This window comes from Rhineura floridana, chromosome 4 (assembly GCF_030035675.1).
Source record: "Rhineura floridana isolate rRhiFlo1 chromosome 4, rRhiFlo1.hap2, whole genome shotgun sequence".
Lineage (NCBI taxonomy): Eukaryota > Metazoa > Chordata > Lepidosauria > Squamata > Rhineuridae > Rhineura > Rhineura floridana.
This window is the reverse complement of record NC_084483.1, coordinates 169,199,956-169,223,498: the sequence shown is the minus strand read 5'-3', so window position 1 is coordinate 169,223,498 and position 23,543 is coordinate 169,199,956. Positions and strand designations below refer to the sequence as shown.

Sequence of the window (23,543 nt, the reverse complement as noted above, 5' to 3'; positions counted from 1 at the left end):
ACAGTCAAAAAACAGCACGGAAGACAACAAATGAATTGAAAAACAAACACCCATGGCAGAGAACTATTCATCCAGCTGGGAAAGCTTGTCAGAACAAAACTGTAGGACATTATCACCTGCACAACAGTAAACAACATCCCCGCATTTCATCCAATTACTTTTTTACAGTTTTCTTTTTATAACAAAAAAGTGCCTGGGGCATAAAATATTCCAGTAAGTTATTGTTTGTTTGTTTGTGCACTTGTGGTGTTTTTTCTGCAAGCCAGTGAAACATTCTGGGGTGAAACAAAAATTGATTCTGGGAAGCAAATGTCAGTGCCCTTCTCCTGACCCCTCCTCCCAACACACCCACGGAGGCATTCAGAGGCATTGAGTGCATACCATGTCCCCCAAAAGCAGTTGGGTATATTTCTTGGCACATGGCACCCACACAGACTCCTGGGATGCTTTCTGTGTTTTGAGGTTCATGAGATAGCAACCTTCACATTTATCTCGACAAACCCCGCTGTAATGTGCTGTTCTCTTGTGCTTGCCCCATTGCAAGGAATGCTATGCTTCTGAGCAGCTTCCATTCCTTCTAGCGGGACTTGTACAGAGAACTTGCAAGTTATGGTTCTTCTCTTGTGGCTGTGCACAGTCAGAAATTCACAGCCAGTATGGGGGAGAGGTATGATGGTGCACGAAGCAGCAACATTGCACCTTCCTGTAGAGGGTCTTCATAAATAAGTCTTCCATCTGGTTGCCCACCATGGAAACAGCATGCTAAACTAGATAGATCTTTAAGGTCTGATCCAGCACGTCTGTTCTTATGCTTGTAATACCAAGTTTGAATCCATGGAACCCCCTGAATTGTTATACTGTATGCTTTTTCTAGAAGAAATGCCTTCATCTCCCTTTCCTCTGTTTCTAGGTACTCAGCTTGTATAACACTATCAATCCAGAAGCATCTGCCTCTCCATGCTGTGTATCCCAGGATCTAGAACCCCTCACAATTTTGTATTACATTGGAAAAACGCCCAAAATTGAACAGCTTTCAAACATGATTGTAAAGTCTTGTAAATGCAGCTAAGGGATACTCCGGAGCAGCACAGCAAGTGGCTATTTTTTTTTCCCCAGAAAAGAAAGGAAGAAAGCAAAACGTATAAAGAAGAAGAAACAAAAACACATAGGATCAACAGTGATTTTTTTTTTTTAAGGAGAAATAAGCGGTACTAGTCTGAATCGTTTGAGAGCTTGTTTCATTATTTTGTGTTTTGTTTTGTCTTTAAAACCGTGCAGGCCTTATCCTACATTACAACTACTTGGTTAGTGAGATAGACAAGAAGCATTTTTTTTAAAAAAAAAGCAAAAAAAAAATTAACAAGAAAGAAAAGAAAAACGTTTTAAAAAATAAACACTGGAAAAATTTGATAGAGTTCTTATGTGAAAGGGAAAAACAGGAAAAAAATCCCATTAAGTGGAGTTGCTGTATCTGTTCCGTGGCTTACTTGACCTCCGTGTTATGCCATAGATGCCCTACTCATTCCCTGTAGTTCTTAGAATTAACAGCGATTTATTTATTTTGTGTAATACGATCAAATGAGAGCATGTCATGGCCATGGGGGGGGAGGGGGGGAGAAAAAAGATGCAAAGGTGCAGACCAAATAAATTGCTAGAAATGTGTTTTAATGCCTAGTGAACCTGAGCTCAACAACAACAAAAATCCTGAAAACTGATTTGTTTAGCTCAATTAAAACAGTAATCTGCTGTTTTTAAGAAAGTCAGCCTTAAAATTAAAAAAAGCCACATATACCATGTTTTTTCTTGCCAAGAGTCTAGGAGGGCTTTATATAAAGCCTCATGCCATTGCTTTTAATACCAAAAAGCTTAACAGTACAGGACATTTTTGTTTCAGTCTCAAATACAAGTCTATTAAAATGTAAAACACACACACACACACAGAGTAACAACTGTAAATGAATAAATTGTCCATTTAGTAAACCGGTGAAATACATAACATGCACTGGTCTCATCTTCAGACCCTAATATGTTGCTGTATAGTTTCTGTAGGTCTGGGGAACTTTTGGCCCTTCAGACATTGCTGAACTACAACTCCCATGAGCTCCAGCAAGCATAGCCAGTGGTCAGGGGATGGTAGGAGTTGTGGTTCAGCAACTTCTAGAGGGCCAAAGTCCTCCACACCTGAGTTATTGCTTTGGGATTGTTTGTTTGGGGTTTTTTGTATATGTAACCATACCTATAGCATTACAATAGGTGGGTAGTAAAAAGCCAGCTTAATTGGAAACATATCTGTAGATCTCTATTGTAAACTATTAAAAAATTAAGTACTTTATGTGTAACGTGTAAATTTTCACCATATTTTTGTATTCTGTTAATACTGTCAACTCTAAAGAGTTTGAATTTGGGGGCTCTTGTTGATCACTCAGAATCATGTGTTCCCTCTAGCTGGCCAGTATGAGTGAAATCCCTGTTTTTCAACTTGCACTACAAATACATGTGATATAATATTTGCTATACATATGCTTTGTATGTTGTTTTTCATCATGATGATATAAGTTGCCTGACTCCATTTTTTGTTTCATTTTTACAAAAGAAAAGAAAAAGGTAGATTAAAATATTGTTTTATATAAAAAATAGGCCCCTCATTCCTACATTTGAAAACAAAATGCTTCAAAAACACCTATTTCAGGGTTGGGTGATGGGATGGAAATTAAACAGGAGACAGTATTTCAGATGGCAGGGATGCAATAGAAGCAAATGCTTAGCCCTCCTGTGCCTTAGGTCTCCTCACTGATTTGCATTTGGAGGTCATATATTGGTCTGATCAAGTTGTAATTGCAAATTATTTGTCAGAAGACACATCAACCAGTTCAGATGAGCATTGCGACAGTGCTGGGGATGTGCATGCAGCCACGTATCTCCATCAGCAATATGTGGGAAAGGCCACTTAACATGGGCAGCCTCACTTCTTCCATGGGACATGTGTAGGGGGTGGATTACTTTCTGTCACATTTAATTTCATGAAAAGGCACTGGGACACCCCCCCCCCCATCAAGAGGAAAGGGGGAGGGAAATAACATACTGCAGCTCCATTCCAATACAGCATGCATAGGATTTGAATCCTGACTCAACCAGGACACTCATTGGGTGACCTTGGGCCAGTCACCTTCTATGAACCTAGCCTACCTCACAAGGTTTTTGCAAGGATCAAATGAGGGGGAGAGCCGTATATGCCGCCTAGAGCCCCTTGCAAGAAAGGTGGGACTTACACATAATGATAAATAGGTGAATAATAAAAGCATTCAATTTTTGCAATCCCAGAAATCAGCTGTTTGTAAAATGGCCAGGTGTCCTACCTTACAGAGGACAGTCTGCAATTTGAAGGGCTATTGGGACAGTCCTATATTTGAAGGAATCCTCTATTGAGGTTGTCCAGGCCAAGTTCAGCTTACAGATAAGAAGGGAGAACAGGAGCCTTAAAGACACTCATCAACACTTAGCAAAACCTGAACAGCAAACTGATGGCAGTGGTCTCCATTATTAGTGATATGTATTGTATTGCTGCTTAATTTGTAGAAATCATTTCCTGATTTTGCATCTAGACATAAAGCAGCACATCCAAAATCTATGCAAATCTGTGTCCTATTTTTTGCTGATATGCAAGTGGCCAATCTAGCTGTTTGATGGGGAGAGGGAAGGAACATACCTCCTGCTCCCTGACAGACAAATTGGCATGAGTTCATTTTTTTTTAATGTATATATGCATGGAACCCTGGCAGCTGGGTCAACTGAGGAATTGCATGCACATTATGCAACTGTGCTCACATTTCCCCTTACAGCAGAAACCCTGCTTCTCTGTACATGTGGCCCCAGCTAGATTTGAGTATGCCTGTCCAATCTAAAATATCCTGGATGTGTTTTTTAAAAATAAAATAAAATAAACACAATTTCTTCTTTATGCTGATAACAGAAAGTTTGAGTTTTCATACTTTCAGGAGGTTTGGGTTGGAGGGGGGCACAAATCAGATATATGGGGGCTTTACACTGAGGTCATAAATTCAGTCCCTAGGTACAATTGTATTGTATTCCAATACTGTTAATAATCCATATTAAAATCATATCCTTGTAACAATGAATTCAAGTAAGTGCCAAATAACATTGTTTGTTTAAACTGAGAGCAGTACCACAATCCTATCTATGTTTACTTGGAAATAAGCCCCATTATGTTCAGTGGGGCTTACTCCCATGTAAGTGTGCATCAGAACACAGCCTTAACTGTTTTTAGCTGACCCCAATGCCAAATTACTAAATAAAGGCTTTCCCCAAACCTACAATGATTACGTTTAGACAGTCAAGTTAAGGGCTATAGACTAACACCATGCCACCCCCAAAAGACAAAGTCTACCTGTAGGACAGCCATTTGAACCCAAGATTTTTATTGTTGAGCTTCACCTATCTTATCCGGAAACAGTGAACTTTTGTTTTGAAATTTGTTCTCAAATCAGCAGCTTCACAAATTATTTATAGGAACAGTCCTATCTGCTTATTTTGCCTTTCATAATTTATTCGTTGCTTCCTCTGATAACGCCTTTTCTCTTTTTTCTTCATTAAAATGCAAACAGAACCACACAAAAGTTCCTTTTTGTTCAAATCATTTTAGACCATTTTAAAAATAATATGTTTCCATCAAATACATTCCATTTCTCATAGGTATGCATGTGTATGAATGTTGAGGTTTATATGTAATTTCTGACAATTCCAAATGATTTTTTTCTGCCCCCAAACTGTCAAAAAAACTATCCTTATAGTACAATTCCTATAGTACAATCTACTCAGAAGTAAATTCCATTAAGTTCAAAGGGGCTTACTCCAAGATTAATGTGCATAGGATGCAAACACTTATCTGGGATGAAGCCCCATTGAGCTAAATGGAATGTACTTCTCAGTAGACATACTCGGTAAATGCATGTGGCCCCTGGAAAGTTCCGCAGAAGGGAATTTATTTATTTTTATTTATTTACTATTTTATTTGTATCCTGCCCTTCCTCCCAGCAGGAGCCCAGGGTGGTTAAAAACACTTTAAAACATCATAAAAGATCTTAAAATACATTAAAACAAAACAGCATTAAAAACATTTTTTTAAAAAAAAACTTTTAAAAAAGGGTTAAAAACATTATTAAAAAAATATTAAGAATGTGGCCCTTAGGCTGCAAAAAGGTTCCTCACCCCAATTTACTGGAAAAAGAAGAAACCTCTCTCTTTGGACATTCACAAAAATCCTTTGGGTTTGTCAGCATTCACATGTGAATATCAACATTCACCAGTTTTCTGACACTCATTGTAACATATTTTTTAAAACAGCTGAAGCTTAAGTTAATAATATAAATAGCTCATATTGGTGTGTATGGGAGTATGGCAACTGAGTGACAATGTAATCTTCCAAAAACAGAGACCAGAAACAAGGTTTTGGTTACTATTTTACCTTGAAATTGCACCTTTGTTGGGATTTGATTGTGTGGCTTACTAAGAGGGTACTGGAAGACAATTGCCACCCTCTGAAGTTACTTTCTCAAACTAGATTATTTGCATTAGGCCAATTGATAATATAGGAATCAATCCACAAATCACAGAAATAGAGTACAAGGAAGCCCTTTTCGTAAGAACTGCTTAGCAATGTGTGAGTGGAGCACACTGGCTTGACTACCCTTTGGCATTCAATGTACAGCATGGCTACCAGAGGGTGGGGAAAAGCTTCATATGTGAAGTCAAAGAGGGGCTTGTTGGCACAACTCCACACATGGATTAGACACATGAGTGGTGGTTGTAAAAAAGGCTGTTGTTGAATGTAAGAATGGCTGGAAAATGGAACAGGGTTTCCAGAATAGTGGCCATGCTCTATAACGGCTTGTAAGCATCGTGTCAAATGTTACAGCCCTCATGAAGATACTGCCAAGTATTGCTTGAAAATGGTAGCACTTCATGCTGGCTGCAATGTTTCAAAAGCTACTTTCTCCGTGGTTCAACCAAATAATGATTAAACTTTTTATAACTGCACCGCACAAGTTGGCAGCCACTAGGGCTGAAGTGGAAGCTCCCCACATTCCTCAGATGAACCTTTTGAAGAGTGGCCTTCAACTGATATGGCTGCCCTGTGGATTCCCACACTCTCCACATGTGGTTGGAGATCTAAGTACAACATATCTCTAAGAGAAGACCAGGCAAGCATTTCTACTGCTCTTGGCAGCAACTCTTACAGAATTCAGAAGAGGCTACCCGGAACAGTTATCTCATCGCTCAGTACTGACCCTTATTTCATGAGTAAGCATATTTATGGCAATGGGACCTACTTTCAAATAAATAGGTTTAGGATTGCAGCTTTAGATTTTGGGTGCATCCAGCTGAGATATTTGAGGTAACAATATGACTCTCTTTTACGTTCTTCATACTGAAGTGGTCTATTCAATTCAGTGATGATTTGTTTTTAGAGAATGGTACAGAAGCATGTAATTAAAACCATTGCAATTTAAATCTGAAAGCTTTTCCCTACAGCTGGGATGTGGCATCTGTCAGCAAAGACAATGGTCAGGTTCAATGGGAGTTGTAGTCCAGCAACATCTGGAGGGCCTCTGCAGAATCTATTTGCCACTGAAATTAAGACTATGGAACATCAGTTCCTACAACATTAAAAAAAGTTTAAACAAGTCATCACTTCACCTTCGGTATCTCTAGTTAACACAAGATTCTCAGACTGAAGCAGGAGATGAGACTCTGAGTTGGATATTAACTTGTTCTCCTGTGAAAATTTACTTCTGAGGCAGACCAGCCTCAATGTGACCAAATGATAGGCTGCATTCAGACAGCAGTTTATTCCGTTTTCCCGATGTCTCCTTAGCTGACGATTTCCACATTTTATTTGCTCTTTCACATGATGTAAAAGTCACTTCTGGAAATCTAGAAGAATATTGTTGCACGTCACCCCAATCTCCGAGCAGTGAGATTTCCAGGGGTCCCTGCACTCACCCAGGGTTTGGTTTCCTTGGGGAGAAGGTCAGTGGAGACTGTGGTGTCTTTATGAAATATGGTTTATTTATTTACACATTCCAACCTGAGCTTAGGATGGAGGGGTTCAAGCCATCAGCAGCCCAATATCCAACTTTTCCATCAGGGTTACAGGCGCCCCCCCCCAAAAGCCATGTTACAGAGAGCCAGTCTCTCTGTGTGTCTCCAGTTCCCAGCCTTTCTCAGACACAACTCAAAACACAAGCCTCTCCTAGGCCCCAGAAGGGGGGGAGGCTCTCCTGAAGAGTTTCAATGACAAAAGGATCTCCCTACCCATTCATGAACATCGACAACTGGGAAGACTTGGCCCATGAACGTCCCAAATGGAGGTCGGCTATTATCAAAGGTGCTGTGGACTTTGAAGAAGCACAAATACAGGGCGAACGGGACAAACGAGCTAAGTGGAAGGCACGTCAAACAAATCCTCATCGCGACCATCTTCCATCTGGAAACCTATGTCCTCACTGTGGGAGGCTGTGTGGATCCAGAATTGGCCTCCACACTCACTTACAGACCCACTGTTAAAGACCTTATCTTGGAAGACAATCTTACTTGGCCATAAGTGATCGCCAATGTATATGTATATGATGTACAGTGAGACTGCTGCAGAAATACAGACCAATTTGAAGCTTGCCTATAGAAGAGCCTTCAAACTTCTTACATGATAATTTCCAACCTGAGAAATTATCAGGTTCCAACCTGATCATTTTCTGAGTAGGAAAAGGGCTCAGCAATTGGCAATATCTGGGCTAAATCCAGCCCTCTGACTAGTGCCATTCTCACCTTCTAATTGCCAGCACAAAGGCATCATCTATAACAGTGAGACTTGGGGCTTATCCACAAGGGCACATTTCTTCATAGCAAGTACACAGCTTTTACCATTGTAATAGATTTGCAAGGTCTATGCTTCATGCTCAATGGTAGCTTCAAATCCGTTGTTTTCCATTTACTCAAGTAGGTGTTCCTCTGGGAAGAATTTGTATCGCTGTTTCCTTGTGGCCCCACCCTCTAATTTTATATTTTTACTCCCTCCAGTTGCTCAGTTACTGGGCATGTGCAAATATTTTTGACCTGAGCAGTATTTCCACTCTCTCCTGCCTCCCCACTTCCTAACGTTTGGCAGTTGAAAAGAAGTGGGGTCATCTGCCCCCCCTTTCTCTGCTGCCCCTTGTTTTTTCTGAGTTATTTTTTCCCTGCTGGAAAAACAAATCAACATAATATCAATATTTTTAAAAAAACATATCAATATCAATATCTTCTGAAAATATCGATACTGATATTGTTATTTTTGAGGTGACTTTTTTTTAAAAAAATGCACTTTAGATTTTTTAGGAAACAAAAGGAGTGAAGCAAGTTTGCTCAAGGAGAAAAGCAGGGAAGAAGGGAGGGCTGTAGCAAACTGTGAAGGGAGAAGGACAGAGCAGTCTGAAGTTGCTAGATAAACCACCAGAAACAAAATGGAATTCATGGGAGAGCTAGTGGGCGGAGAAAGAACAGCTGAAAGTGATGATTCACCCGCCCACTAAAAAGCATTGAAGCAAACAGTCTGCAAAGACGTATGGAGTGGAGAGGAGCAGTATTGTTCTAAACTTTTCATATTATCAGTGGATTAGGTTAGTATGGATTTACAGGGGGAAAACTATGCGATAGCTTCTGTTTGCCAGTAACGTCATGTGAATTATGCAAATTGAAAGGGGATGCAAGTAGCACCACTAAACCACTGTGTAGATGAGCCCTTTGTAGCAGCAGTGCATTTATAGAGGGGAGAAACGGAGAGAGCATACAGCTGTGGTCTACCCATTTTCTTTTTTTTTTACAATAATTTTTATTCAAATTTTCATAAAACATAGAAAACAAAATCATAAAACATTCAAAGACAAAAAACAAAACAAAACAAAAATGATTAAACAAAAAAAAATAAAATGTTGACTTCCCATTTGTCACATATCAAATCAGTTATAGGTCTACAATATATAACAATCCTGTCTCTTAAATCATATTATAAAATCACTTTCCTCCAGTAGTTATCTTAATTAATCATCAAATCTCATAAACATTACTTTATTCTTTCCACAAAAAGTCAAAGAGAGGTTTCAATTCTTTAAGAAATATATCTATCAATTTTTCTCCAAATAAACATGTCAATTAATCCATCTCGTTAATAATTATAATAATCTTATTGTCATAACCATAGTCCAAATAAACATTTCGATTAATCCATCTCATCAGAATCTGTTAGGTCCAATAATTTCAATAGCCATTATTCCATTATCCCTATTAGTTCCATCTTCCATCTTCAATAGTCCTGTTAAGTCCAGTAATTTCAGTGTCCAATCTTCCATTATCAGTATTCCATAATAATCTTGCTGTTGTAGCCATAGTCATATAATAAGAGTCTGATGGGAATTTCCTCTATCCCAAATATTTTCTTGCCATCCATTCTGAATAAGTTGCTGAAATACTGTTGTAAAGTCATATCTGTGTTCTTCTTTTTTACAAAATGCACTGGCTCATCTCTTAAGAGTTTTTCCATTGTCACATGGCTGCAGTTAATTCCATAGATTTTCTCTATATCAAGCTCCATCACATCATTCCAGTCCAGAAGATTATCCAAGCCATTGATAACTTTATCTCTAATATCTTCATTAATTTCTTCAAAGATAACGTTAAATTCCAAACAGTAGATTTTATTTCTAAAATCCATAAACTCCAGATCTTTTTCCAATTCCACATTTGTTCCAATCTCCAGGGCTTGTATCTTCCCTTTATTTTTTCTTTTCTCATCTCTGATCTCATTCTCCTCTCTCACAGGATCCCCTATTTCTTTAAGCTCCTGCGTCATTTTGCTCAGTTCAATTTTCAGCTCCTTACTACCCTGTCGCAGGGTTTGTTTCGTTATCTCAATCTCATCCATTATTTTCTGAAACATAGTTACTTCCAGATTCTCAGCCACTTTCTTGATTGCCATTTTTAAAACCACGAAAACAAAGCAAAACAAAAATAAAGAAGAACCACTTCTTATTTCAGCAACAATTGGGTTAATATTCCAGGCTTGATGACATCACAGTATAAACAGAGCAACCTGCCTTATCTCTCTATGTTCAAGAATGCAAAACAAATTTAGTTCCCAGCATCAAAACAGTTAGTGGCGTCGTGAAGAAGCAGATTCGTCAAAATAAAATAGACCAAAAAGAGAATAGTCCCAGACAATATAATATTCCTTGGAATAGAAATCAGGAATAGAAATCCCTCTTCTGTTTATTATCTTTAGAATGCACTTCCAGGACAGCTTTTTGCGACAGAAACAGAGATAAGCTGTTAATTTCGTGAATAACAGAGAAGAGTTATAGCTCACCCAGAAGTTTTCCAAAGCCGATCAATCTGACAAATCTCCTTTTGCTGCAACAATTTAAACCAAGTAAAAAAAATAATAGAAAGAAGGGTGCTTGCCTGTTAGTCCGTTCTCTCTTTAAAGAAAAGATAAACGTATCGCTTATACAGATAGAGCTTGTTCGGAAGTCCGTCCGGCATTGTTGGCTGGACCTTATCTCATAAATTAATGAAATCCAGTCCTCCCAACAAAAACAGGCTTTTGAGGTTGATCTCTACGTTTCTCCCTGCCCGGGAGAAATTTCATCAGTCAAAAAAAAAAAATGTTCTGACTGATTTATATCTGAATAAGCTTCTTTTGAGGCGGGAGCCCGTCCCAAAAGCAGGCACAAGCGAAGTCACCCTTCCCGGAAGTCGGTCTACCCATTTTCTCAGAGGACCAAATCATATTACATTATCCAAGATTTTGAAAAATCATATTTGAATTGACCACTCTCCGTTTGAAGAAAAAGTAGGTGGTGGTCCCCCAATCCAGAAAACGCTCCTGATCTGGACTGGGATGTACTCACACATGCAGGTTCCTGCCACATATCCTACTGTCTTTTTTTGTCCCTGAACGTTCTGTTTGCAGTAAATAGCACCCACAAGGCAAGTAGCAGCTCAGGGAGAAACTTTGACAGGAAATCAGCATCAGCATCCAATCTGGAGTGGGAGCATGTCCTGACTTAGGGGCCCATCGCTTCTTTTTCTTCAAAGTAATAGTGGTCAATATAAGCATGCCTCTTTAAAGTGTGACTCTCTGGCAAAGATTGCTGGTGCTGAAGGGAACAGTTGGTACCACCTAGGGAAGCTGCCTGATACAGAGTCAGAGTATTGGTTGGTTCATCTATTCTGACCGGCAACAGTTTTCCAGGCTCTTAGGCATATGTTATTTCCAGCAATGCTGCTCAAAGCCTTTTTCACTGGAAATGTGGACCCTGGAACCTTCTGCATGGATAATATGTGCCCTGCCACGTACAAACCATACACTGAAAGCCCACTGAAAGCCCATTATTTCTCACAAAGAATGCTGAAAACTGTAGTTTACCCTCATGTAGCTATAATTCCCAACACCCTTAACAAACCCAGAATCCCAGGATCCATTGGGGAAAATAATGCTCTTTCAATGTGCTTTCAATGTATGTAGCTATAGTATTTCTCCATGCACAAAATTGTAAGTGGCTGTTACTTGGAGGGGAGAACATCCTTGTGCCTGGAGTACAAAATGTGTCTTAATCACAGGAGATTGTGAAGATGACACATTTTATTTACCCTCCCTTATTCTCTAATTCTGCTCTGTACTTTTTATACATACCATCCAGGAGATTTGGTACTAGGAGTTGGTATTGTTGGGCACTTGCCAAGGCCCGTGCCACAGTGGGGTCTCATTGCTGACCCCACCACTACCATGGTCCTACTTCTCCTTGCCATTCTTGCTTTCTGTTCTCTGTTCACTTGCCTTGTCCAAGCAACTGAGCCATGAATGTAAGAAAACTCCAGCTGGATGAGGCAAAAGAAAACTCCAACTGGATGAGCCCAAAGACCCGCTTGGTAAAGCATCCTGTTCTCACAGTGGCCATACAGATGCCCCTGGACAGCCCACAAGCAGGATTAGCAGCATTAGTGAACACTATGCCCCCCTTCCAAACAAACACACGTGCACACACTTCACAGAGATGAATACACGTGGGGGGTGATACCCCCCCCATTTACTTCAAGTAAGAACAACTGAAATCACAGCTTGATAGAACCAACAGAGAAAATATCAGATACTACATTCAGGCTACAATTCTGTACACACTTACTTGAGAGTAAGTCTTCTTCACAAAAGAAGCTTGCCAAAACCCAGAAATGGCTGTTAAAATGGATTAAAAGTATAATAGTTTTTTTTAAAGTCTTTGCTGCCCTCCTAAGAACTGAACCTCTTTTGGGAGAGACTTCTACAATCTGGGTGCCACTGCATGCTCTTGTGTCCCCATCAAGCACACCTCCTACGGTGGTTGGACATAGTGAAGTGACTCAGATTTTGAACACGGTGCACAAACAAGTCGATGTGGGAGTTGGTGGTTCTAACTGAGCACATCCTATATGTATCCTTCATTAAAGAACCCTAGAGGCCTATATATATATATATATATATATATATATATATATATATATATATATATATATATATATATATATATATATATATATCTTTATTGTTACAGTCAATGACCAGCATGCTAGAGGCCAATGGACATGTCTCATTTTGTCTTCCCAGAGGGAGGTTAAATTGAGAGATGGCGACTTGCCTAGTGAGCTTCATGGCTGTGTAACGATTTGAATCCGTCACCCTAGTTCATATTCAAAACTGTATACACTAAAAAAAATGTAATACTTATAAACTAGGTGTGTGTGTATGTGGGGGAAATCTTAATAAATGGAACAGAATGTACTCTGGAAAGAGTTTATGATGTAGGATTGGAAATATGAGAACCTTCCCATCATAAAGCAATGCATACGAGCAGCTATGCATTATTAAAAGGTGACTGCTTGTGCCAAATTTTCTGCTAGCAGAGCTTGCTTTTTCCTTTACCCTACACAGAAGACTCCTTCTACACTGGTTGAGTGAAGATGTGGTTAAATATTTGATATGGAGGGTGAGGGAGGAGAACCTAATTATATAAGTGTCTTGAAAACTCTATTTTTAAAAAGTCCAAAATCTGCCTCTTAGATCAGACCAAAGAGAGTCTATCAGGAGCCATGAGTTCTGGGAGAAAATAAACTGCAAGGTTATGTAATTATATGTGGTTATAAAGTAGATGTGAAGTCACGTAGTTGGCTTGTCGCTGGGTATGGGTGTAACAGTAATTTCTTCATAAAATAAAATAAAACGGAACAGAAAACTGATGAGAACTCCCAATCAAATTTGATATGCTAGTTTAATGAAGTAACCTGCAGGAATCTAAGAGTAAGTCCCAGGAACATGAAGTAAACCATGTTATGTTGGTCCAACAATCTAATCTTGCCTTTGAATGAACCATGTAATGCCAAACCAAAAAGTTGGCAAGAGAGGGCCAATGACCACTATTTCCTGGGTTTTTGTTCTACTTGCAAATACTTCAGCAACACTCCCTATTTATAAAGCAGATTCAGCATCCAGAGTCCTTTACAGTGTTTAATTAATTCATCTTTTGTGTCTTAACCCTATTACTTAAACCAGCCACATGTCAACCAAATAGCAGGCTATGGCGTGCTTACACACAGACAATGGAAGGCAGAATGTCTATGGCAGCCCCTGGTATTCCACACCTCTATTTTTGCTCAATTCAGAACATCATTCTTGGAATGTGGGGGCTAGCAAATCATATATGTGAATATAGACGGCAACATTAAGTGGTAGTGGTTGACTATTTCTCAAAATACATAAAAATATTATACTTGGGAACCATGTTAAGAGTGTTACAGACAGGCTAGAGAGCATATTTGCATGGACTTTCTGAACAGCTTGTTAACAGACAATGTTTCTCAGTTCACAGCTGTAGTCTTAAAACCTGTGGCCAAGTTGTTACTTGTCATGGCTGGGTTATCAGGAAACTTGTTCATTTTGAAGATTATTAATTAGACATATTTTGAACTGCAAAAGGAGAACGTATGATGTATGTAGCAAGGGTTAAGAATTACTGGAGGAGTGCAAGTGGAATGGAGCGCTTAACTGTTATGTTGCTATTCCAACCACAGGTGGCACTATGTCTGAACTGAAGCAGTCAGCTTTCCTACTGTTCTAGATAGTTCTTAGCAATAAAGTTGTTCTGTTAGACATTCATTTTGGCCCAGCCTCTTCTCTGAAATCCCAGCCTGCTTCTGTGTTGGAATTGCTTTTTAATATGCTTTTAAACCTTTTTTTTAAACAATATGTTTTTTAAACTTTTTTTTAAAAAAAATCGTCAAAGCTTTTTAAAAAATGTTTTTAAAGTTGTTTTGTTTTAATGTATTTTAATGTCTGATTTTATTATGTTTTAAAGTGTTTTTAGTGCTTTTGTTTGCCGCCCTGGGCTCCTGCTGGGAGGAAGGGCGGGATATAAATCAAATGATAAATAAATAAAATAAATAAATAAATAACGTGACAATTTTCTAGACGCACCCTCTAGTATATTGAATTGAAATCTGATGTTGTACTTTAGCACACATGGCACTAATTAGAAGACAGAGCCATCCTACTGTTGATAATCCCACACTAAAGTGAGTGCATGTGATTAATTACACAACAATTTTCTTATCAAACGTAGAAAATGTAAATTCTGAAATACTACAGAAATGTTTAATAAACTGGCATTCCATTAAGGTACCTGCTGTCATAGATGTGGTTTGGATCAGTCTAGAAAGATCTCAGGCTCTAGCAGATCTTAGATTTCTTCTTGTTTATTATTATTGTTGTTGTTGTGCAAACACGTCACCAAAACAGTGTAACAAGAAAAAGAAAAGCATTCTTAAACACAATTACAGGTTTAACAATCAATCCCTCTTCCCAGGGAACTCTGGGAACTGTAGTTCTGTGAGGAGGATTGGAGTCTCCTAATACTTCCCAGCACCCTTAACAAACTACAGTTCCCAGGATTCTTTGAGGGAAACCATGACTGTTAAAGTGGTATAAAATCGCTGTAATGCACCACACATTTTAAACACTATTATACCACTTAAACCAGTTAAGTCTGTGGTGGGGATGTGCCCAAAGACAGATGTTGAAGCTTCACCCAGTTTAACCCCAGTAGGTGACCTAAGAGAGGGCTTGGAATGAATCTCCTGTAGTCTCTCAACTCGAGACAAATGGCAGGGAAAGGAATTAGACCAAAGGAAAGGAAAGGATTTAGCTGCACCAACACTTGCTGACCCCCACCAAGCAGGAGACTTGAGGAATGTGTAAAGGATTCCAGTAGATTGCAGGGCTGAGCTTACTTTATGGTTGCAAGGTGGCTATTTGTAGCAAGGATGGACGGATTTATCAATTTTGGTTTCAGTTTCTCATATTCCCAGTCTGAACTTCAGTTCTCCACATTTCAAACAGAGCTTGGAAAAGTTACTGTTTTGAACTACAACTCCCATCAGCCCAATCCAGTAGCCATGCTGGCTGGGGCTGATGGGAGTTGTAGTTCAAAAAAGTAACTTTTCCAAGCTCTGATTTCAAAATCAGTTTGCATTTAAAAAAAGTCCTCACAAGAATTTGTCAACATTTTAGTACACATTTCTCCTAATATACACATTTCTGCAAGCAATCTCCCCTAATATAATGCAATATTGCATGTTATTTTCACTAATATGTGCATTTTTATGCACATATTCCCCTAATTTACACATTTTTGTAGACATTTTTGGTTGGGGAACTATACTGCAAAATTTGGAGAGGTGTGAATTTTGAAGAAAAACTGTTTTGGTTCGCATATTATTCCAGAAAGCGTGAATTAGGTCATTAAAATGCAAACTGAACTTAATTTCTGCCACATCTCTAGTTGTGTGCATTTCTTTCAATAATAATGATAGTGATAATAATATGAGGATTGGGGAGGCCATTCTTCCTCTATTTCCACCTTTCTTACATGTGTGTCTTCACTCTGTACCTTGAAGGGATCCTCCTCTTCTTCCCCCCTCCCCATAACCTTCCCTGATATCTTCACCTACTACTTTGCATCCTGATTCTAGTGTACAATTAGGGTTGCCAGGTCCATGGCCTGAGACTGATCCTGTATCTTTAGGAGAAAAGAAGGTCAGCCAAGTGCAGCTGTTCTTGCAACTCTGTAATGGGAAAAACGGGCCTGGCAACCAAGAGGTCTCCTGTATCTTTAAAAGTTGTGCAGGGGGAAGGGAGAATTCCACCTTGTGGTTTTTCCCATTACAGAGTGGCAAGAACACCTGCACTTGGCTGACTTTCTCTTCTCCTAAAGATACAGGATCAGTCTCAGGCCAAGAACCTGGCAACCCTATGTACAATAGTCTTGATCTCCCTTCCCTCCCATTTCATACTGTACTTGTATCATGTGAAATGATAGCAAGACAGCCGCCTGCAAGGGTGGGAAGTTCATGGAGCCAGTGCAGCTTGGGTTGGGGTTACTCTCCTCTCTTTTATAATTCAGTCCTCTCCCTTCAGCTTGATGAGTCCCTTGAAAGATTGTCAGTTAGCAATGATCACACCTCATGGTACCAGTGTCGACTCTAGACCAACCTGAAAAAACAGCATTCATCTCAAAAAGTGGTAGATCAGCCAGATAAGAATCAGCAGCTGGTATCATAGGGCTGCTGCCAGTGCCTCAGCTGGGCCTTCCAGATATCTGTTCTTCAGTTTCTCAAATGTCTTCTTCCCCTGCAAAAGAGGCTTCAGTTTTTCTGCCTCTAAAGGAAGCCTGTGCAATTTTAGCAGTAGTGGACAACAGGGCAGAGTGGGGTGGGGCAGCATTGCTTACCGGACTTCCCAATGCAGAGGTCGCTGCCAGTAACTGAGAGGAGGAAGGTTGAGGTGTCAGGGAGGTCACTGTCACTTCTGTCCATATGCTTGCTTTCTCTCTGTGAACCCAATCCACACACAACTGCCCAGAAACAAAGTGCAAAGCAAGCAGAAAATACTGCTCCACTCTTGCTGCTGCTGTTTGCCTATTTGGAGAGGCCGGGTGAACAGGCCGTGACTGCAAGGAGGAGGAGGAGAGCAGCAGCAGCAGCAGCAGCAGCAGAGCCTGAAAGCTCTAAGACTGGAGGTGTAGCCAACATGATGCCCTTCAGATGTTTTGGACTCCAACTCCCATCAGCCCCAGCCAGAACGGCTTATGGTCAGGGATGATTGGAGTTGTGGTCCACAGCACATGGAGGCCCCCATGTTGGCTACCCCCCAAGGGGTATTGATGTGACCCTTGAAAGATGCCCAACAATAAGATGTTTGGTTTGTTTATTACATTTATATCCCACCTTTTGTCCAAGGGGCTCAAGGTGTTATTCATGATTCCCTCCCTCCACATCGTAGGTTAGGCTGAGCAACAGTGACTGGCCCTAGGTCACCCAGTGAAGTTTGTAGCTGAATGAAGATTTGAACCCTGATCTCCCAGATCCTCCTAGTCCAACACTCTAGCCACTGCACTTCACTGGATGTTCGAGGATAGCTATGCTGGGATGGTTGACATGATAATTACCTATCTGGGTCTGATTCCAGCTGAGTCCCAGCAGCCCTACTAAAGGAAATAGGAAAGAGAAACTGATGGAAGTATGGGTGGAGGTGAGACTGAGGCAGAAAGACAGGGCTTTGCCAGTTGAAAAGAATTCTGGCCTGTTATTGCCACATTTTCATATATATTCCCATCAGCTGGTGGGCATCCCATTATAAACATTTACTGTCCCAAAGTGCAGCTTAATACTGAGCAATATCAAATGACAGGGACTATTTCTGGATCACACGGACAGTCTCCAAACCCAGCTTCAGCGAGGACTGTCTTCAGCAAGTACTCATCTGCTTTAATCTTGCTGGTTCAATGCTGCAAGTGAACTGAGATCAAAGTGTCTTCAGAACCTCATCTAATTGCAAGCACAGCCACAAACATTATGAGTGCAATGGGACTCGTTCCTGAAAGAAAGCGCTGTGGAACAATATTATGCAGTGTACAAATTCCATCAAACCACTGTACAAATAAACAATGCTACTGAATCACACAACAAATCATCGTACAATTAGGCCACACAAGACCATCTGGTTTACAAAGCAGCCTCTGAGCCAGAGGAGAAAACTTTGAAGATAAATATTCCCATATGTGAAAGGGAAATAAAGCAAAATTACTATTCGCATGGAGCATCATTCTGTAATGTAATTCTCCGTGGGAATAGAGGATTTCATACAGGGACTGCTCCACTTTGAAAGAAACTTGACAGATGCAGAAGGGGATGGAATTACAAATTGCTTTGGGCGCCATAAGAGCTTGACTAACTGGCAACGCTGTTGGCTCGTTTGTTGTTTGTTTTCTGGTTGAGCAAATCATTTGTGGATAATGCTTCATAAGACAATGCAAAGTCCCAACTATCTTTTTCTTTCTCCCCTGTACTTATATACAGGGAGCTCCTCTCTGTTTTTCATTCATACTAATAAAAGCAGCACTTTTAATTCCTTTTGTACCATTTCATACTTCTGTCTTTTTATTTTTGAAATCTGAACTTTCACATTTAGCAGAACTGACAAGTGAAGCGTAAGAAGAGTCCTGCTGGATCAGACCAAGAGCCCATTTAGGCTGTGTACACGATCCCATTTACTCTGCCTCCAGGGGTTCCCACTGCTGGTTTGGAAAGTGCTGTGCTCACAACGTTAGCCACAATCCATATTTATCCTGTTTCTATCCTGTCACTTCTTATGAAAGAGTGTGTTTTGATGCATTTTCCCCCAAACCAACTTTTATCCAGAGACAAAGAACGAGCTATTTTATTATTTAATTTGTATCCCGCCCTTCCTCCCAGCAGGAGCCCAGGGAGGCAAACAAAGTGCTAAAAACATTTTAAAACATCATAAAAATAGATCTTAATATACATTAAAACAAAACAGCATTAAAAATATTTAAAAAAACTTTTTAAAAGGGTTAAAAACATTATTAAAAAACATATTAAGCAATTCTAACACAGACGCAGACTGGGATAGGTCTCAACCTAAAAGGCTTGTTGAAAGAGGAAAGTCTTCAAAAGGCGCCAAAAAGATAGCAGAGATGGTGCCTGCCTAATATACCTATCTGCATTTTATGGTGGCAATGTATACACAGCCCTAGTCCAGCAACCTGTTCTCACAGCAGTCAAACAGATGCCTATGAGCAGTGGCAGTTGGTGGCTCCATTTCAGTGGGGCAGTGGAATCCATTCCGGGTATTAGTCTGAGCTTTCAAGGAGCTGTCCAAGCACCTTGGACAGCTCCTTGAAAATTCAGACTAAATCTCAGAGCAGATTCCATTGCCCCACTGACATGGAGCCACCAACTGCCACTGCCTTTGGGGAGCCACCAAGTGGGACATGAGTGCAATAGCACTCTCCCCACTTGTCATCCCCAGTTATCATATTTAGATACATGCCACCTCTGCTACTGGAGGCAGTTCACAACTGTCATCACTAGTAACCATCAACAGCCTGATCCTCCATGAATTTATCTAATCCCTTTTTTCAAGCCGTCCAAGTTGGTGGCCATCACTTTGTCTCTGGGCAGCCTAAAGGCTGAAGAGATTCATGCAGCATATAGGTCCTCTTCGCATCCACAAGCAGCCATGTTGGCATTGTCCATCCCCCTGAAGCTATCCTACATGTGTGCAGAGTCCTGATCAGGTGGCAAGACCCACGTGAGATTATGCTGGAGCAGGTGACTCCCACTTAGTGGTATATGTGAAGAATCTCTCTGTCATGTGGTGAAGCATACCTCCTGCACACATCTGCAATGTTGGAAGTTTCAGAACAGACAAATGAAAGTACTTCTTCACACAGTGCATAGTTAAAACTATGGGATTAATTCCCCAAGAAGTAGTGATGGCCACCACCTTGGATGGCTTTAAGAGAAAAAATAGGTTTGCAGTGTAAAATATCCCCCAAACCCATTAATTAGTTACAAAAACCAACAGCAGCAGTGACTAAAGGGGGAGGGGGACAAATAAAATCCAGCACAACTCAAATAGTAAAAAACAGTAGAATAAGTATTTGGGCCACAGTCCTATATCCACTTATCTGGGAGCAAGTCCCTTTGATGATGATGATGGTGATTAATAATAATATGAATATGAATATGAATATTATTGTTGTTATTATTTTAATATTAATATTATTACATTTGTATACCGCCCCATAGCTGAAGCTCTCTGGGCAGTTTACAACAATGAGACTTCTGACTAGAAATGTATAAGACTGCAATGTTTAAAGTCTTGTCAAATTATTATTTAGAAGGCATAAAGTGCCAAAACTTTTATAAGTGCTGTACAGAGGTAAAAAGGTTGGGCAGCCCCTGCCTGCGTGCTTGCATGCTTAATAGACATGACACAAAAGGAAAAAGGAATGTAGAGGGAAGACGAAAGAAAGCAAATTCAGGAACAGGCAGAGCAATTCAAACCCCAACCTGCTGCACCAGAGGGGGGTTGGATAAGGTGATGTGTCTCCACCCAGCTCTGCCTGGATGCCCTGGCCTCACATGATGGGGGGGGGAATCCACCACCACTGAGCTCCCTAATGTTTATCCAGAGCCCAAACTGCAGGCTGGTAGACATGACAACTGGCAGTATCCCTGTTTCAGAAGGGGGGGCATTTGAGGGGCAGAGAGGAGGCAGAGTGGGACTGGCAAAGAATCCTAAATCAGCCCTGCTGCCAGCTAGTTCTTTTCTAATATTTTCTTTTCTTTTCTAAAATTATTTAAACTTTTAAAATTAACATTAAACTTTTAAATAATTTGGGAAGAGAATCCCTAGCCACCTCAGAAACACAGTGGAGATACAGGAATTCTTCTTGGCCACTTTTTTCAGAATGCAACACTCTGTGGAAGGGCCCTTTCTGAGGCAAAGAAAAGGCGGAGGCAAAGGTGGAAGTGTGCTGCCACTGCTGCATTAGCAACAGCAAAACTTTAAATATAAGTAGTGGGGAGAGAAGAGGAGGCGGAGCAGTGGCAGTGGCTCACCTTGGATGATGCCATGTCTTGCACTGGCCTGGTTGAACTAGCCCTGGCCTTGAAGCAGAGACCTGTCATTTTGTACTGTGTAAAATGCCATCCACAATGATGGAACAACAACAGCAGCTGCAACAACCACCTTTAGTTTTATAATGTTAAATCACAGTTTGGATCCGCTTCCTTTTTCTCATGATTGAAATTTTCGTGAAAGATGAAATCTCTGTGATCTCAGTGAGGCCTTTTCTCTAGGTCGACGTGCTCTGCCTGCTGTGCACTGAAAGACATCACTGACCTCTTGAGCGCGGGGCCATCCTTTGCCAGAAACCTACAAGATTTCCAGAAACTTCATTTGTTTGCATAATGCCTGGTTTAGCTTGTTAGTATTTTTATTTATTTATTTACCTCATTCCTTTTTTATTTTGTTGTTGAGAGGAGGATTTTCTCATTGTTTGAATAGAAGGGCAGCATTTTGGTGAAAATGATAAATGTTATATCCAACAGTAGCATGAAAGAGGTTTTGATTGCTTTCTTTTTTTTTTTTAATCATGCATGTAAGCTAAAACTTCAGTTCTGCTTCTTTAAAAGACATGGTTCTTGGGTGTCTTCAGTAGGGCCTGAAATTGTGTGGTGTTCTCCTTGCTTAGAATTAAATAAGTACAAAGGGTGCATAGCAGCAATGTCTGGTGGCTTATGCCCTAAAGCAGAGACGGGGAACCTGTGGCCCTCCAGATGTAGTTGGACTGCAACACCCAGCATCCCTGACCTTGGCTATGCTGGCCACAGCTGATAGGTGCTGCAGGCCAACATCTGGAAAGCCACAGGTTCTCTATTCCTGCCCTGCAGTTTTCTAAAGTGATGGTACTCAGACTCTCTCCACTCCACCCCCCACAGGCCACTCAAACATTGCTCGGTGTGTGTGTTCTGGTGGACTACTTAATACAGCTTTTTGGGGGGTCTACAATTCAAAGCACATACATAACTCATATTTTCATAACCATCGTTTTGCCATTAAATGGTCGTTGTTAGGAGAAAAATTAGTAGACTGCACTTACCCTATATTGTGAAAATCATGGCCCAGATCTGTTATCCTGTTTGATAAATCTGGCCCTGGTCAAAACAGTCTCAGTTTCTATTACCAGGGGGGGGGAAATCAAGTGCATTGCCAAATACAGATATTCTAAACTGTTCTGCATTTCCCCCCACAGACACTGAATGGGTGGACCAATCTAAGGACTCTCCAGTAGAACATTGTCACAGTCTGTGAAGCTCATTCTCCTAATTTCAAACTGGTTTACAAAAAGAGACGCTCAGCGCTTCGAGGGCTTCTTTGTTCAGGTAGAGTATTGATTACATAGATTCCTTTTCACTGGGATGGCAAGCTTAGTAAATTTTCATCTTCTTCATAATGAGGGAGAAAGGGAAGTTACCTCATAATTTTCCTCTCTCTTCCCATCACTCTTTCCCCAACTCTATGTAAGCTGCATTATTCACTCTGTAAAGATACTTGGGAAACTTGCTAAGATTTTCCCTCAGGCCTGTAGTGGATGTACGCAGGGGAACAGGAAATGTGGAGCCTTGTGATGTAGATTATAATACCAGATGACAATCGTAGCACATGCTATTTCTGTAGATCAGTGGTACGAGTGAGTCATCATGCAGAGCTGATCTTAGCTGCTGTGAAAATGGACCTTTCAGTCATCATTACCATAAAAATTCCAGTATCATCGAAGCCAACACTATGCTAGAATTTCAGGTTCTTCTCCAATATGCAATGGTAATTCATTAGGAAATAGTCACAACACCCCTAAAACCAACGGCAATTGTTTCAGGAAGGGTGGGCAAAAACCTGCTACTCAATTTGGCCTGTGGGATCAGCCATAGCTAGACATTAAAATTTAGCATCTCCTTCACATTTTTTAAGTTTGCCCTTATGATTTTTGTAAGCATCATGTTGCCCATGAACGCTTCTGCATGGGCGCTTGCCTGTGCTGAAATGTTCACAGGTAGCATGACGCTTATAGGCAAGGAGGGCAAGGAGAGGCAAACCTTGGCTGGGATGGCAGTGGGGAGGAGGAGGCAGCGGTGACGATTATGAGAGGGTGACAGTGGGGGCCTAGCAGATGGGACCTAGCCGAGGCCTAGCAAGTGAATGAGGCAGCAGCAGCAGAACAGCAGCAACAAGGCCATAAGACCCTTGGAGAAGGACGGGGAGTTTTGGAGACTTTGGAGGGGGAGTTTTGGAGACTAGTGAGGGATGTTTGTAGACCCATGGAGAGGGAGAGGGAGGAGGAGGTTTGGAGACCCTTGGAGATAGAGGGGGAAGTTTGGATACCCTTGGAGGGGGTGGGGGAAGTTTGGATACCCTTGGAGGGGCAGGGGGAAGCTTCTCGGTGGCTGCCCCTAGGCTTTGGAATTCCCTTCCTAGGGAGGTAAGAATGACCCCCTCTTTGCAGTCCTTCCGCTGACAAGCAAAGACCTTCCTATTCCAA

The 23,543-nt window shown here is 40.7% G+C and overlaps 1 protein-coding gene across 1 annotated transcript in view; it reads left to right on the top strand.

The window, feature by feature from the left end:
* TGFB2 (transforming growth factor beta 2) overlaps nt 1-3,958 on the top strand; it is a 112,951-nt gene extending 108,993 nt beyond the window's left edge. The window contains exon 7 of the mRNA XM_061625180.1: nt 911-3,958. Coding sequence (XP_061481164.1) covers nt 911-1,069 — 159 coding nt within the window. The 3' untranslated portion in view covers nt 1,070-3,958. The remainder of the gene's footprint in view (nt 1-910) is intronic.
* Nucleotides 3,959-23,543: the final 19,585 nt, after the last annotated feature.